Source organism: Elephas maximus, chromosome 13 (assembly GCF_024166365.1).
Source record: "Elephas maximus indicus isolate mEleMax1 chromosome 13, mEleMax1 primary haplotype, whole genome shotgun sequence".
NCBI lineage: Eukaryota > Metazoa > Chordata > Mammalia > Proboscidea > Elephantidae > Elephas > Elephas maximus.
The window spans coordinates 83,103,814-83,122,616 of record NC_064831.1 but is presented as its reverse complement, the minus strand read 5'-3'; the positions used below and the strand labels follow the sequence as shown (position 1 = coordinate 83,122,616).

General features: G+C 40.3%; 1 protein-coding gene across 2 annotated transcripts in view; it reads right to left on the bottom strand.

Moving 5' to 3' along the window:
* CHD2 (chromodomain helicase DNA binding protein 2) overlaps window positions 1-18,803 on the bottom strand; it is a 137,593-nt gene that overhangs the window by 114,259 nt on the left and 4,531 nt on the right. For both annotated transcript variants that reach the window (XM_049852652.1, XM_049852651.1), the window contains exon 3: window positions 736-967. In XM_049852652.1, the coding sequence (XP_049708609.1) occupies window positions 736-967 (232 nt within the window). The remainder of the gene's footprint in view (window positions 1-735; window positions 968-18,803) is intronic.

The following is an 18,803-nucleotide window of genomic DNA, read 5'->3' as shown; positions in this document are numbered from 1 at the left end:
GTAGGGTTTCTAAGGAGCGGCTAGTAGATTCAAACTGCTGACCTTTGGGTTAGCAGGCAAGCTCTTAACCACTGTGCCACCAAGGCTCCAATATGTAGATGTTGCTATAAAAAAACTAGTATAGAACGCCTACAAAAATAACGCAGCGGGGAAGAAGGGCATGTTTGCCAAAGAAACATGGAAGGCACACGTTATTTTCATAAGAATACAGCACTCAATTTTTGCTTTTTGGAATCTTTGCTGTTAAGACTCTTCTGTTAAACAAAGAATATCTACCCTGCCCAGGTACAGGTAGATTTTTCTGAAAACAATTTCCCTTCCATCATTTAGAAAACAAGAACAATCTTTATTCTTGCATCGTGATTGTTTCAATAAACTTTACAACTGTATTCTATAAATCAAAGGACATTCGCTAATATCTAAATGTCAATGATTTTCTGATATTATCCAGCATGATATAAAAAATAACTATCTTTTTTATAAATTAAAAACCAAAACTATAAAAAATTTGTTTTTGCCCTACAATTTGACTGTTCATGTAACTATTTTCCTGACAGCCCTGAGTTATTAATCATATCTATCAGTAGAGTGGAAAGCAACCCCTATTTACATGATAAACAGCAAGTTACTAGAAAAGGTGGTTACTCTTTTCACTATATGAGTTTTCCATGGGAAATACAGGTCTGCTGGCTGGACCCAGCAGAGTACATTCATTCTCTACAGCAAAGCAGATACCTTCTTCACATCGGCTATCCGTTCCTTCTTAGAGGCTGGCTTCTCTTTGGCTTCTGGAAGGACTGGCTGGGATTTAGAACCTGCTGACTCACTCTCAGAGTCCGACTGACTCTCTGAAGATTCAGAACTGCTATTCGACTCGCTGCCATGTCCGCTTCCTGGGTCACTGCCCTGCTCACTTTCCGACTGGCTGCCTGATTCTGAACCCGATGCTTCTTCAGATGCCGAATGACTAAATTATTAAAAAATGGTTTAAAAATATTTAAGAATCTGTTGAGTATCGTCCCCCCCACACCAAATAAAAGGAAAACAAACAAAAACAGAATAAAACAAACCAAAGCAGAGTTACACAGTCAAGAATGTAATTTGGTTGTAATTAACTATCAGTGGTTCTCAAAAATAGATGCAAATTAGACTCATCTAGGGAACTTTTAAAAATATATACTCAGAAACCCCAATACAAAGGTCCTACCTTGGAATCTTGCACAGTAAAGCCCCAGACACAATACATTTGACATGAAAAATGAACAAAAAAGGTACTCTCGGTTCTAGTGTGAAGATTCAGTTAGGAACTTGAGTCAAATTATCCAATAAGGGCTGCGGTGAGCCTCCACACATCCCTGCCCCCTCCTCATTCCAAACAGCCCTGAGAGAAGAGCAACCCAGGTAGGTAGATTCTACCCCAAGCCCCTGCAATGCACTGCACTGTTTTTACATAGACCTTCAACAATGGTCTTGTAACTCCGACAAAATGACTGGCTGGGATTATGTAAAAAATGTAAAATCCTTCTGGGGTTGCATAGTTCACTATGACTATGCAAATATAATAACTATGGCCTATCAAGGGGACTGGTCAGTTTTGCCATTCTGTCAGGCTTAAAAGTGCTAATCAAACAGAGGGGGGCCTCACTACCATCAAGAAAGAGTCTGGGGCAGAGTGTGTCCTTTGGACCAAGGACCCAGGGTCTCCGAGCTGAAAGCCTCCTAGACTCAGAAGACAACACTGAAGACAGTGAGAGACAGCACGTGGAGCGAAAGTGGAGCTCCTTCAGACAGGATAGGATGCTTGCCTGCAGACCTAAAAGAACTGTGACACTTGCCCACGCAGGGCAGAGAACAAGTGTGCACCCTGAGAGGTTTGCCTCGGATAGATCCTATGCAAGGCTCTTCCTACAGCAGGGCCTGACATCTCCAGGCAGGAGGCTTGCCAGTGGAGTTAAGAGAACTGTTAATACTTGCTTGTGCAGGGCAACAGAGACCTCAGTGTGCCCTGTACAGGGATTGCACATCTCCCCCTCTTAGGCAGCAGAGGCCCAGGTAGCGTGGTGGCAAAAGAGCCCTGCAGGCCCAGGTGGCACGGCAGGAACCGACAGCTGAGGCTTAGAAGACCCAGTGGCAGAGGCTCAGGAGATCCTCTGCAGAGTCTTCCAGCCACAGCGAGGCCCAGCAAAGCCCACCAGCAGGGAAGCCTCTGGAGCCGGTCAGACCCCCGAGCAGCGTGATGGTAGCCGGAGACGGCAGTGAGGCGAACACGGCATCTGATCTGAACCACGGCGTGCTTGCCCCGCGACATAAGAATGGAAACGGGTAATTTGGGTAAGGGTAACAGTTCTCCTTTGAGAATCTGCTGTTTAATGTTTGCTTTCTACAAATACACCCACTCCTCACTTATCAACATGGTTGGTAGGTTCCGAAGACCAAGTGTTATGTGAAAATCGCACAATGGGAAATTGGAGAATTTTGGGGGTTTTTTTTCTATTCAGATCATTCATCTGTCTAATTTTTCTTTAGAAAATATGATCATAGAAATAACAACAGCTGAGATTTACTGATGTGCTCATCACTCTGACAAGTCCAGTCATGGATTATTCCTCTGCGGAGGAGGCGGCTTGGGGGAGACAAAGCCGGATAAGGCTGGGCTGTGTGACTGGAGGGTCCACAGAAACAAAACAAGTTTGGGGGATGAGAGAGTACCAAATGTGGCGACAAAGAAGGCAATACCCCCTTCACTCACAGTGAGAACACAACCCCTAGCCTAGGGCAACGGCTGCGCTGACAGGAATAAAAGTACTTCAAAGTGAAAAGGCCTAAAATAAAATGGATGCTGCAACAGAGGAGGTGGACAGCTCACTCAGCTCTTGCTTGAAAACTCTTTTCACTCAGTGAGGGAGACAAAGCAGAGGAAAGGAGGGGAAAGGGGCAACGCAGAACTTAGGGTAACATTAAGTTAATGTTAACGTTAACGTTAACATTAATGTTAATGGAAAGGTCCTCAAGTTCAGCAACCAGAACAAAAAGACACAGGGTGTGAAGCCTTAAAAGGTAAAGAAGGTTTCATGTTTACAGCCACCCTATCTTCCAAATTGGAAACAAGGTCATATCGCTTCACAAACAGGTCTACAGGATGACTAGGTCTGTACACTGGGAACTAGGATGGATGCAGCAAACCCCCCCTGATCCACAGTAAGCACACTACTGAATAGGGGACTTTCAGTTAGGATGAAGCCAGGAGAAGAAAATAAATGGGGGTGGGGGGCGGTGGGGTAGGGAGACATGAAGGGCTCTACCCGGGGAAGTGGAGAAAAATGAGGAAAAACCATTTATTAATTTTCTGATAACCGAATAGGTACTAGGCTTTATGCTAAGCACTTTATATGCATTATTTTATATATTTCTCATAACAACCTTATCAGGCATTATTATCGCCATTTCATCCGAAGGATAAGAAAACTGAGATGTTCTCAGTAACTTGGCCAATGACAAAACTAGTAAGCATGTGAGCCGGGGTGGAGGGCCCGGGATTCCAACCCAAGTCTGACTCTAAAGCCCATGTTCTGTTTTACCACAAAGGTCCAAAACTTTAGAGACTCAGTAAATAATACAATTATACAATACCCAAAAATATCATTCAGACATCCCCATAGCAAGCGACGTCAGAATTTAAAGATCTCATTATAATTAGCTTCCATAACCCTTTGCACAGTATCTTGCCATCACTTAATCAACACCTGTGACCAATCAGAAGGTGGTCACCAGGCAAGAGAAAAGAATGCAGAAGGCTGGGTGGTACAGTTAAAAAATGCAGGCTCTGGCATCCATGGCTTGAGTTCCAATCCTAGATCATCTCAGGCAAAATCTCAAACATCATTTAGCCTTTGCTATCATCTTTTTGGAGCCCTGGTGACACAGTGGTTACCAGCTCGGCTGCTAACCAAAAGGTTGGCAGTTCAAATCCACGAGCCACTCCACAGAAACCCTACGGGGCAGTTCTACTCTGTCCTACAGGGTCACCATGAGTCAAAGTGACTTGATGGCAACTGGCTTGGTTTGGTTCTTGGTTTTATCTCCTTATCTGCTTCTTTTTCTGTAGGGTCATGAGATTATCAAATGCCAGCTATGAAAGCAACACTTGACAAATGCGAAAGCTTACCCCAAAATCAAATTTCCCCGGAGCAAGACAGGAAGAAGGAATCAGAAATAGAAGGAGGAAATGGAATGTGTGGCTAACTGCCTCCATGAACAATTGCCCACTTTCCCAAGGGACCAGAACTAGGTGGTGCTGTCTACCATTACTGAACATTTTGATCAAAGATTCCATGGGAGAATCCTGATCAAAAGGGGGAAAATATAAAATAGAACTTCAAATTCTCATAGAATCCAGACTGGAGGCATGAAGATTGTTAGAACCCCTGAAACTACTGCCTTGAGTTTAAACTTTATACCAAAAATATCCCATGAGGCACAGTTATGGATACTTCCTAGATATATCCCAACACCTAGTGGGATTGATTTACTGAGTTTGAAGGCTCAGGACCATAGCCTCGTGTGACAACTGGGTCAACTGGCATAGTGTAGTTCATAATGTTCTACATCCTATTTGGGGAGTAGCACCTGGGGTGTTAAAAGCTTGCAAGCAGACACCTATCGGTCTCTTCCCAACTGTAACAAAGGAGAGTGAAGGAAACCAAAAGCCCAAGGAAGAAAGTAGTCCACAAGATTGATAGCTAACACAAGCCACAGCCTCTTCTAGCCTGAGACCAGAAAAACAAGATGGTTCCCGGCTACCACTACCAACTGTTATGACCAATGACATAGTAGACGGTCCTGGTTGGAATGGGAAAAAAAAATGTGGAACAAGACTCAAATTCATAAAAGAATACCAGACTTTATGGACTGATAGAGACTAGAGGGACCCCAGAGATTTCTTCCTAAAATAACCCTTTAACCTGGAAATGAAGCCACTCCCGGAGATCACCCTTCAGCCAAATAATAGATTGGCCTATGAAATAAACACCAATGAGGAATGTGCTCCTTTAAATAATCAACCACACAGGACCAAATAGTCAAGTTACACAAAAGCAAAGAACAGAAGGAAGGAAGGGCAGGGAAACTGACTGGGGGGAGGGGGTGTCGGGAAATGATGAGTGTGCTGACACTTTATGGGGATTGTAACCAATGTCACAGAACAATCTACATATGAATTGTTGAAAAGAAATCTAATCTGCTGTGTAAACTTTCACCTAAAATCCAATAAAATATTCAACAACAAAATACCCCCTGAACGCTTCTTAAAAACAAACAAGAGTTAAGCTTAACTAAAGATGAATGTCTGCCTTAAGCATTGTGTTTAAGATCTATGTGCATGGGATCAAACTGACAATAGCAACTTCAAAGATTAGACAGAAACCTTTAGGGACAGTGAATTTATGTTAATGGGGAGGAACAACTTGGAAGAGGAGGATGAGAATGATTGCTTGATTTGAAGAACGTAATGTCACTAAATTGTACATGAAAAATTGTTGAACTGGTGTATGTTTTTCTGAGTATATACTCAACAATATGATAAATTATTTAAAAAACATCAGATTTCCCTTCTGACACCAAACTCTCCCCAGATAACACCCATTAGTAAATTAATACTACACAGTTCACGACACTAGTTGGAACTTACTCTTTTGTCTCCATCATTATCTTATATACGTAAAGCTACAGGGGAAGCTCCAGAATTTCCTTGTAAGCCATTTAGAAAGGACAATCCATTGGAAGTGATGTTAGATGTATCTAGAAGCTACATTTACACAGAGACAGCTGCATGCTTGGAGAGACCTTAAAAATTAGGGAGCTAACACTGTCCCCTCCTCCCAGTCACTCTTGGCAAGGTCATTGGTAACATCCAATCTCAGCATGTCATATGAAACATGGACTCTTGACAATTCTTCTAGTCTCACCACTCAACCATTCCTTCCCCTCACACCCTTTGCGTTAGCCATACTGAACCAATCATAAAGCAGAGTAAAACCCAGTATTGCTCATCCCCAATCCCTGCACCACTACTAAGTGTCAACCTAATTACCTGATTTTTTTTTTTAATTGTGCTTTAAGTGAATGTCCACAGCTCAAGTTACTTTCTCATTCAAAACTTTATACACATATTGCTTTGTGACATTGGTTGCAATCCCCAAAACGTGACAGCATGCTCTCCCTTTCTACCCTGGTTGGGTTCCCTGTGCCCATTCGTCCAGTTGCTGTCCCTTCCTGCCTTCTCTTCTTGCTTTTGGACAGGAGTTGCCCATCTGGTCTTGTCATTTGATTGAACTAAGAAGCAAGTTCCTCATGTGTGTTGTTTTTTGTTTTATAGGCCTGCTTGATCTTTTTCTGAAAAGTAGGCTTCAAGAATGGTTTCAGTTCTGGGTTAGCAGAGTGTCCAGGGACCACAGTTTTAGGGCTTCCTCTAGTCTGTCAGACCAGTAAGTCTGGTCTTTTTTTTGTGAATCTGAATTCTGTTCTACATATTTCTCCCACTCTGTCCTGGACTTTCTGTTGCAATACCCGTGAAAGCCATTATTGGTGGTAGCTAGGTACCATCTAGTTCCTCTAGGCCTCAGGCTGGTGGGCTGTCTGGTTCCTGTGGTCCTTTAGTACTCTGGGTTATTATTTTCCTTTTGTGTTTGGTTTTCTTCATTCTGCTTCGCTCCAGATGGGATGGGAATCAATAGATATATCTTAGACAGCCGCTCGCAAGCTTTTAAGACCCATCCACTACTTGGCAAAGTGGAATACCAACCCTTTTATGAATAAATACCTAATTCTTGACGTCTTAGGAATCACCTTTTCTAGAAAAACATCCTTTGCATTTTCCTATCCTCTCTAAGCTCAGGACCTATTAAGCCAAAAAAAAAAAAAACCCACTGCCATCAAGTTGATTCCAACTCATAGTGGCCCTATAAGACAAAGTAGAACTGCTCCAGAGGGTTTTCAAGGCTGTAACACTTTACAGAAGCAGACTGCCACATCTTCCTCCCACTGAGCAGCTGGTGGGTTCCAACCACCAACCTTTTGCTTGGCCGCCGAGCACGTCAACCACTGCACCACCAGGCCCCATTCCAGCGCCTAGCCTATTAGGTACTCCTACTCGACGGCACTGGGATAATGCTGACATCTGTCTTAGCAGTTCATGACACTGGGCATTGACAACAGGCAGCCTAATTTCAGAGTCTGAGCTTCTAGCACCACGCTCCACTAGCTCTCCTCACACTTAGCAATGACACACTGGCCTAGAAGACTGAAGCCAAAGCCCCAGCTGTGAACACCTATATACTACGTCACCTCCCCTTTGTCCCACCCTATTATAATTGGGTCACTGATTGACCTCTTCCCAACAGACCTGAGATCCAAGCCTGTCTTCTTCCATGTTTCCTATGCCTGGTATACTAGAGAAGGATGTGGAAAATGAACAGGGATATATAGTTACTGACTTTGCAATGTCTACGTTTTGAAACGACGAGTTTCAAAACTAATTATAATGCTTAACTCCTGACAAGGGTTTAAAGGATGAATTTATATTTTGATAATCACCACCAACTAAAATTATCACAAGACCACAGCATTGCCTATATATTCCTATACAGTATAAAATATTCCAATTTTTAAAAAAGTCTCCAACTTCCAACTTAAAGAACCAGGAAGCCACAAAAGCACCATTAGTCTGCTGAAGATAACAACGGCTACTTAAACAGAAATCTTTAATGTTCTGTGCTGCAAAGCAATAGACACTGCAGATGTGATGATAACGTCACATGTCAATATACCACATATCAGGGTAAGGGTACTTGTATGAACACCTCATTCCCTTTGAATTGCTTCACAGTATGTATACTACACATTTTATTGAAACTTTCCCCACTAACGGGACACTTAGGTTATTCTGAAATTGTACACTATAACCAATAAGCTATAAACGTCCTTAATACATTCTCACACTTCTGTATCTCTGAGCAGAATATTTAGGTTATTTCCAAATCCTTCACTGTAACTGACAGAGTTGTAACAGAGTCTCCTTGTACCTGCCTTCTTGTGCAGCTGTGTATTTCTGTGTTTGTATCGGAGGGTGAACCCTAGAAACATAACGATGCCTACAGTAATACCTTTTACGGAAAAAGCACAGCCGTATTTCTATCAGCAGGGATCTGTGTATAAACGAATTTTTATGATCACATTACAAACAGTGGCTTACTCTAGAGAAATGGATAAGTTATCTGAAGTACTTCCATGGATTATTTGTATAACATCAAGAAAAAAAATTAGTAACTATGAGAATCAAACCCAAGAAAAAATAAGCACCAAATTCAAAATAGTATATCCCTCTGGGGGTTGAGTGAGGCAGGTACTATCAGGGAGGGTTACCAGTGACATTTTATGACTGAAGCTGGCTGTTGCGTTCATAAGTGCCCATTATATAAGTCTTAAATCTTTTTAATGTCTAAAATAGTTCACAATCAACCCAACCAAGACCGTCAAACCCAAAGCAAGGGATAAAAGTTCCCCCAATCCTATACAACAGGAGCTAAAGATCTGAATGAGTCTAACATAAAATAATACTGAATCATTTAATTCTTTTTGGACTCAGCAAGTTAAATTTAATAAACTCAATAAAAATATTCAGGGGGAAAAATGCTTTTAAAAAGAGCCTTAATAAAAGGCATTATTCGATTTGTATACTTCTCCAAGCAGGACAAGCTCTTGAATGCTGAAATGGAAAAGGAATGTTAGAAGGAAAAAAACTAAAAATTCCTCCACATTTAGGGCAACGGCAGTTTAGTTACTCCCTCAAAAGACTGGATATTTCCTGAAAAATTATGCAGACTTTCCATTAATATCTAATTATAATACTAAATGCCATCAGTATTAAAATGTAGTTTGAGATGCTGACTTAGAGCGGTAGAGACAGAAAAGCTCACGTCTCTGATAAACTGTCAAATCCAGTGAGTCAGGTAAGCGAGGAGTCCTTTAACTAGGCTTTTGCTTAAATAATAACGTAACAAAATCACCTAATTTCCAGTGGCAATAATAGTTATAAGGCTTGAAACAATCCTTATGAAAAACAAGTTTATATGAAACTTCTTCAAAATCTAAGTTGCAATAAGTTTACAACTTTTGATTGAACAACGGAAATACAATGAAAAAATAAAGATAAGGGACTCGAGTCTGAACTGGGAAATATAAAATTGCAATATAAAATAATTCTTTTGAGGAAAAAGAGTTTACATTTCATTTGTGGATAAAAAGGATTTGGTATCTCCTCAAAACTCCTAATGAAGCAGGAAGAAATAGAGTGATTACGTATTTCTTACAACTGGACTTTGAAGCAGCATTATAGTTATGGCTCCATTTTTATTTTTTAAATCACCATTCCCAAAGTCACCACAAGAGGGCAGCAGAGCAACATTTCAGTTAAAAGAGCAAGCTCCTGGGTACTCTGCCCAAGAGCCGCCATTTCAGTACTTGGATAGTGTTTAGTTTCCTAACAACTTACAAAATGGCTGAACTCCTTGGCAGAGCTTGGTATTTCTGTCTGTGAAAGCAAGATCTGGCAGAAACACAAGACCGTCTACACTGGGATTCCACAACACATATCCAAACTAAGCTTCTATTAACGATAAAGTAACAAATAACTATGTCAAGCATGTGCAAAAAAATCTTTAATAATTTTTATCTTCATTTAACGGAAGAGGCTTAGACCAAGTGTGCACATGTGATGTCAACTCACACACCCCCACTCCCATCCACAAAGTCTTTATTACAGAATCCACACTATAACCTCTATGTAATATTGTTGCCCTTCTCACACACAGATTCTTCAGTTAAACAGATTATTAAACCAACCAGGATTGACACATGATACTCCTTCTCATCTTCTCGTCACTTCTGTGTCTTAAAGAGGATGGAACAGCAAAGATAAGTCACATCCCCCCAGTGTCCCAAATTTCTTATTGGTCAAGAATATTGAGTACATGGAACTGAATCTTTAAGATCTCCTTCATCTTTGGTTCAAGTCCTATGATCCTGAAGAATAAGTTAAAAACAAGGTTAAAAAATAAGTAACAGACAGAAAAGAAACTTCACTGTACATATAACCAAGGATTTACACATGACGTATGAAGAATTACATATCAAAGAAAAATCCAACAGAAAACTGGGCAAAGAAAATGGACATGGAATTCACAGAAAAGAAACTGAAATGATCAATAAACTTAAGATGATAAACTTCACTGGTAAATTGGGAAATGTAGATTGTAACATTATTTTATACTCATTTTCCTTGGAAAAATTAAAAAGTCTGATGTTAAATTTGGCGAGATGGTAGGGAAAATAGCACTCATACAACAACCAAACCAGTTGCCATCAAGTTGATTCCGATTCATGGCAATCCCAAGAGGGTCAGAGTAGAGCTGTGCTCTGCAGGTTTTCAATGGCTGATCTTTCTTAAGTAGATCACCAGGCATTTCTTCCAAGGTGCCTGTGGGTGGACTGGAACCGCTAACCTTTCAGTTAACAGCCGAACACCTGTGAACACCTATTAACTGTCTGCACCACACCCAGAAACTCCAGTACTCACATATCACTATTAAAAAGTAACCAACCAGTAGACGTGGGAGAGGAACTTAGCATTATCCAGTAAACCTCAAAATATGCATATGAATCCTGTAATTCAATCTGTGGGTATGTACCCGAGGCAAAACTTATCAAACCTGTACAGCATACAAGTGTAAAAATGTCCAGAGCTTTATTCATTCAGATTGAAAAAAAAGGACATAATTTAGAAGTCCATTATGAATATTTTAAAGTAATATGTGAAATTCATACTCGAACACCTCTGTAAAACTAAAAATGAATTAGATCTATAAATATCAACATAACAATAAAAAAAAGAATGCTATATGGCGATAACCACTCACATAACTTTTAAAACACACAAAATATTACAGGAACTGAGTACGTTTTTAAAATGCCAACATTTATACATGCCAAGTCCATGAAAGTGCTAATAGAAAGAAGGGGGGAAACAGGATTTTATTCTAATTGATAAACCCTCTGGTAACACTACGAACCCTCTTTCCAGAAAAAGACACGAATGTAAGAAAAAACGCACACAAAACGCTGCTTGTGATTTCAGGGGGTACAAAGGCTAAAACCCATCAGTACCTCCAGATTAAGAAATCCAAGGGTAAAGAGAGAACAATCTACCTTTAAGCATGTTTCTAAAATTCTCAACTGGAGCCAGACTAAAGTCACCTTAGCTTTAGCATACTACTACAGTTCCTCAGTAACCAACTGACATTTGAGTCGCCCTAAATAACTTAGAAAACACCAAGCAAATAGTACCCAGGTACACATATGTCACCAGGAAAAAATGAATTACAGCAAGAAGTCTGGACAACCATTTCACAAACACCAATCAGACTCTACGAGCCGTTAAAGATTATACACAGGACAAGGTAAGCTTTCTACTCAGGTAAGAACAAAGAAGACTTTGTAAATCACCAAGCCGTGAAAAGCAGTTACAAGGGGCGGAGCTCTCTCTAGAATTCATTAACAAAGATACCACCAACCATCTCAAGAGTAAGAGACTAGATGGACTAGTTTTACCAGGGCTTTCTTCCAGCCCTTCTGAGTCTCAACTTTCAGTTTATGATCTCTAGACTTTTATAGGATACATGGTACTTTCAGCAACACCAAAGCTGACCTTAAAAGGCCTTGCTGCCAATCTCAACAGTAAATGTGGAATTTATGCCCACAGTACCCTAGGAAGTAAGTGGGGGTCCCTAGAGCTGGTCATAAAAAAAGACACAGGAAGCATGAGGGCCCTCAACTTTGTGGGACCAATGATTTCCTGCAGCTTTCTTAATAACAGCCAAAATTCACTGCGGCAAGCACTGTCCTAAGTGCTTTAAACCACAGTTTCTCAGTCATGCCACTATTGACATTTTGGGCCAGACACTACTTTGTTGTGGTATTTGTTGTGGGTGTGTGTGTTTTACTACTCTGTTGTGGGGGCCTGTCCTATGCATTACAGATTTTAGCAGCATCCTTGGTCTGCACCCACTAGATGCCGGTAGCTCCCCAGCTCCCAGTCATGACAACCAAAACTGTCTCCAGACATTGTCCAACGTCTCCTGAGAAGCAAAACTGCCCACACTTATAAATCATGCTTTAGGAGCATTATTTCCTATAACTCTAACTTTCTTAAAAAGCAACAAAACAAAGAGGCTGAGGTTCCTGCTGAAAAACAGAGAGACCCAAAGCCCTGACCCATACTGATACCCTACCCACTGATACCCCTACCCACTGCCATCAAGTCAATTCCAACTCATAGCTACCCTACAGGACACAATAGAACTGCCCCACAGGGTTTCCAGGGCTATAAATCTTTACGGAAGCAGACTGCCACATCTTTCTCCCATGCAGCCTTCAGTGGACTCAAACCATTGCCCTACTGGCCCTTAATTCCCAACTCAGCCTCATAAACACAATCAACTCATACTGTTGTTAATCAGATTCTCGGGCACTGCTACAGAACTACTGCACCCAAATTTCCAGGCAAAAGACCTGGGAATATGTTCAATGTAACATCATTTGGTAACCCAGGTGATTCTCAGCAAGTAAACTAAGGGCCTAAATGCCCGTGTTAAACGCCTATGGTAAAGCTAAATTCAAAGAGTACAGGTACTTTTTTTTTAATCAAGCAAGGGAAATGGAACACTCCAAGAATGTGACCTAACACCCCTTTCCGCAAAATTACAATTTACTAGCCATACACTGCCTCTACCTGAACGTTTAAAAACCTGTATCTGAACTGAAAAAGAGCTTTAGTCACTTAAGGTTTCCAAACACCCACCACATTCAATCATTCCCCACCCTGACTACATCACAGGCCACTTACGGCACTTCTGACAATTCCAATTTTCTCCCCTAACCCACCACATAATCCCTAAAATCCAAACAGGTATGGGGCCTGTTTTTTTTTTTAATTCACCAAGTGATTTGATGCACAGCTCAATATTTGGGGACTAAGTTTAGAGCAACAAGAACAAAAATTAAAAGCCAAGCACAATCTATTCATGAACTGTTGTCAAATACAAAGTGCCTGTGTAGCAATGGACACCAAACTGCGGTCAAAGGTCTTCTGAGGTCTCCAGTACCTCCCACCACCTACCTTAACTATCCCTGAGGGAACCCCTGAGGGAGTCTTTAAGTACAAAGGTGGCCTTTACAATGCAATCAGCAGGATGATGCTGGCATAAACCACACCTACAATTAAAAAAAACCCACCGTGTCCCACTCATAGCAACCCTATATGACAGAGTAGAACTGCCCGATAGAGTTTCCAAGGGGTGCCTGACGGATCTGAACTACCGCCCTCTTGGTTAGCAGCCATAGCACTTAACCACTATGCCACCAGCGTTTCCAAAAACTTGTTGCCATTGAGTTGATTCTGACTTACAGTAGTGACAATACATTGTGATTTCCAGTTTGGGTTTCTTTAAAATGCAAAGTTTTTAAAACACACCTATTACAGGGTTATTCTAGATTTTTATTATTTTCCTCAACCTTCTATATAGTTTCCTCTTATCCATCTAATTTGATGGCCTTTGATGATATGGTAAAGAATATCAATCCTGGAGTCAAACTGCCAATGACTGAATTCAAATTCTACCACTTACTCCTTTGTGCTTCGGTTTTCTCATCTACAAGATAAGGATGGTAACTGAACCTACCTCACAGAGTTGTTGTGAACATTACACAAATTAACATATCTAATGGACTTAAAACAAGTTCCAAGTTCTCTAAATATTTGCTATTATTGTACTGAATGTTTCCCAAGCATTCAACTTCATTTTCATTGAAAGGATCTCAATCATTGTATCTATTGACTTGCTATTCAGTTCAAGTGAAGTATTACTAGTAAAACCAGCATGAACAAATGTGAGGAGTATCTACTAGTCCTTGTTAAGTAAATAACCTATTGTGGAGACGGAGGGGTGTGCACGTACTAGAGCACTGTAGTCAGCCCACCAAGAGTTGAGGCAGACCAGGGATGGTCCACCCGCCTATCACAGAACAGAGCTCCATGATAGTTCATCTGTAAAGAGATTAAGAACATTTTTACTTTACTGACCTCCATATTAAATATAGATAAAATCCTTAAACAGTGACAGCCATAGAGTAAGCACTCTATGAACATAAACATATTTTTTCTATAAAGTGTTTTTCTATAAAATGCTCACAACCACTTAAAATTTCCCTTCATGATAAAATCCGAAGTTTACCAACGTTACAAGTACTGCTCAACAGAATCTACACAACTGGCATACGCCAAGATTTATTATCATATTCCATTCCTTTTTTTTTTTAAATGCTGGTAACAATTCACAACCACCCCCAGTGGGTGACAACCACTCCAAAGCTGCCCACAGCATAGCCCCGCGCACCGCTGTAGCGGTCCTTTTTTCAGTTACCTTTATCAATTAGAGGGAAAGGGGGTTCTGGATGGAATGGGAACTCCATTCGAAGCACTTCAAGAATCTAAACTTCTGGAGGTATCTGAAAGAAGAGCGAGCACTACAGAAGAGTGAATACTAGACCTTAAAGCGACTAAGGCAAGGACATGGAGAGGTCAGGAATTCCCAAACCTTGAGGTGAAGACATTCCATCGGTATACACATTTTAAAGGTATGCCTGGAGCTGGATCGGGCATGCCATTTAATATAGAACTCTTCCATCAAGCACCTACCCCATTTCTCCCTTCCACCCCCCACATTTGCTTCTAGAGCTCCAACCTCAAGCTGTTGTTAAAACTGACCTAAGAAGGGAAAGGAGAAAATGGGACATACAATGGGAAGACCAGACATTAGGAAAGGACGTAAGAACAAGCGCTCCATCGGAAGATTCTAAATACATTGAGACACACGCATACATGAAAACACACACACACAAATTAGCTCAGTCTCAGGGGTAGGGTTGGAATTGGTATTTTTAGATGCTGTCCACAATTAAAGAAACAAAACACTAGAACTAACCCATCAATCAAAAAGGAAAGGAAATGGAGGTAACCAAAAATACATAAATCTTGACACTCTAGTTCTAAAGGATAAAGGGACTTCAAGGCATCGCACGCCATCAAATGTGCTACCGTGAAGACTGGTTACTGATTCTAAGTATTATTACTATTCCATTTATATCCAAGCAGCACTGCACCTTGAAGAGGCATTCACTATTCACACTTGTACTCCAACAGCCTGAGAGGGGAAATGAGGTAGAGAGGGTACTCCAGGGCAATACGTCCAGAGGAGAGCTGTGACTCATACAACAGACTGCTCTAGTCCAGAAAGAGTCATGTGCTCCCCTAAAAGCCTGTCTTTGCAGAAAATAAAATTCCAGAAGAGGATAACTGCTTAACACACCCAAGTTTCATTCAATTAACCAAAAGGGGCCTTGTCTCCTAAAATCATTCTAACAAATCTCTCGAACTGGCCCACACAGACTCTCACAGGCCAGGACCGCAACCACTGCCCTCAGAAACAACCTAGCTTTTGAAGAGGGACTTAGAAAGTGCAGGAAGGGCAAGCAACATGACGGCATCACTAATAACTTACATTCTAGTTACAAAACAGTATCACTAATAATGTACATTCTAGTAACAAGACAGTATCACTAATAACTTATGTTCACTGAGCACTTTCAATGTGCCAAGCTCTCTGCTAAGCACTTCACAGTCATTACGTTATCTAATCTTCATCACCCAACGAAGTTAAATATTATTCTCACCCACATTTTACTAACGAGAAAACTGCAAGTCCAACAATGAATACTTACTCCACCTGGCCTAAACCGAGAACAAGAACTTGCAGTACTGAAGTCAAAGCTGACCTGGTGCCTATTACATAAACAGCTCTCCAGAGGCACCGAGTTAACAGTTAAACACATTACAGATAACAAAATAACTCATTAGAATTGAATCCAAAACATAAAATTAAGACTGTCCGTAAGGTGCTGCCTTAGCCTAGGCTTTTCTGCAACGTTCTCTCTCCATCGAGATCAGAGTGATCACCTTTTCCCCCAAATTATGGGGATACCTCCAATAGAGGGAACTGAAATACTTTTCATATGAAATACAATCCAGAAAATGTAGCGGAAATCCCAAAAAAGTTACCCTTAACATTTAAACAATAATTCTAGCATGAATGGCCTCCATACACCTAGGGTTCCCCATAATTACAGACCAGGGTCAGGATAAAGCGTTTATTTCACAGAAGAAAGCTTTGTCCTCCCACCTCATAAACTGCACTCAAACACACCCAGCCTTTTCGAATGGTCTCTGCCCCCAATCTTGCCACCATCACTTAAAATTTAGACTGATCAGGGGAAAGGTCATAGCAGTGTTTCCTATCAAGAGTGCTGAATTACTGTTCACAAATAAACATACATTAGACCCTGAGCATGTGATGACTGGTGTGATGTTGTTCTGGCTTTACACTAATAATCCAAAAGTCCTAAAACAAGTCATAATTTCCAATTTCACTGAGGTATAAATTTGAATTCAATGCTTCGTCAGGCTGGAATGCAGGAGGGAATGACCCAACTAATGACAAATACCCAGCATAAATATGTCAACAGTTATTTTTATATGTATACAAGATAACTCTTACGTGATTTAACAAAAAAAAAAGGGCAACCCCTCCCTCCCCCGCCAAGCCAATTGTGAGTTCTAATGTTTTCAGGAAAAAAAACAAAAAGATCTAAAACTTAAAAACAAAACTAATGGCTCATAGACAGAAAAGAAAAAGTTTGCTAAACAAGATGTCACATAAAAGTAGTCACTCAATTTTTACGCCAGGAACAACTTTTTTGTACCGAATTTTATAGGAGAAATTATGAGTCTGGAAATTCCAGGTGGTCTCAGGAGGTATTTCTCATGGTTATCAGGGATCGCGGGGGAGGGCCACGAGTGGCTGCCAGGCAGCAAACTGATTCTCAAATCCGTGCACTTCAGATACCGTCAGCAGGAAACAACACAACTTCCAAATTTACCCCTCAAGCAGTAACCTACTATCACTCTTAAAACAACTGAAATTCCTTAGCAAGTACCGCTTGCCCGCTTGCCCACCTGCCCACCTTCCACTTCTAACTTGCTGTTTATAAAAAGCACTCATCTCCCAAAAGCCAAACACCAAACGGAGGCTTCAGGTTTTCACGAAAGCTTAAATATCAAAAATCCACAAGGCCATTCTCCATCCGAGAGAAAAACCCAGAGAAAGCTTACTAAACAGACTTAATAAACACTGGTTCTTTAAAAAGTTAATTGGTTCCAAGTGGGTTGCAAGCAATTCACTGATAAATTGCTATATCATGATACAGCATTTTAACTCACCAAGTAAAGATATCTACTTTTAGCTACAATGCCTCTGCTGGAAGTTATATCATATCCTTCCTGAACAAGACTACAACGCTGATGACTTTTCCCCCCACTTTTAGCAAACTGAAGGGCTAAAATTTTAAGACAGTCAATCAGAATTCAATCTCAGAGAGGGATTACTTTTTTCTTGTGGTAGATGCACTTGAAAACCAAAATTAGTCATGACAGATTCTTTATCAAAGCTTAAGTTCTACACTACTTAAGTCTCCAAGAACGTTAATATATTTTACATCCAATAAAAAAAAAAAACTTAATATACATTTACAGAATCTCTCATGAACCCTTCCATAAAACAAACTATGAAAACTCAGCTATACTTCACCTAGTTTCCATAAACCATCCAAACAAATATTACCAAAAAACCAAGACTGTATTAACCTACAAAACCAACCACTGCAATTTATCTTCTTTTTTTTTTTTTTATTTTATTCAGAAAACTCAAACATGCCCAAGTAAACATCTCTATCAACACTTGGGAGAGGTCCACATCTCCTTTAAGGTAGCATCTTTTACTCAATAAACTTAAGAATTCTGAACTAAGACCTACTTCATGACAGCTTACCCATTTCTGTTACTGCTTAAAAATACTCTCGAATTAATGTAGAAAAACGTTTTTCAACATACAACAGAAAAATCCACTAATACAACCCTTCCTTCATATTTTGATGCAAGGCTTTCATGTTTGATTCATTACTGTGAATGAATTACAAAATAGTAGTTGGTAAACTATGTTTTTTTCTTTTTTAAATCAGAGATCCTGTTGAGATTTCCAAACCAGGCAGACCATGAGCATCACCCCAGAAGCGTTTTAACAGGTTTTCCAGAATGGGGGCTCTGATAAGATGTTTCCCAACATTTTGCCAAGTGATTTCACTATAAGCCAAGTTTAGGAATCACTGTTCTTTAGCACGTGCTGTTAAAACTGAGTTGTTCTCTGACGCTTGTTTACATCGTGCCTAATGCTTTATTCTTTAATTGCTCTAATGTTATGTAGAAACGTGGTAAGTGAAAAATCCTAAGTATTTTCTACTTAGGATTTTTCCACTGTGTTCCACTGTGAATCATAAATCACTTAGCACATACTGACCTGGGGTTTTTTTTTCCGTCAAATGTCAACTCAGAAAATGTATGTTAGCAAGTAAAAATGCACGGGGAAGTTCAAATAATCTTCGCTTTGCTTATGAGTCATGTATGAAACAGCAGCTGTAAGATCTATTTCGATGTTTCAATTAAAATAAAAATATCCCTTCTGGCAGTAAAACATTTTTGATTACTGGTTATGAAATCAATTAAATTAACTAATCTCTTCACAACG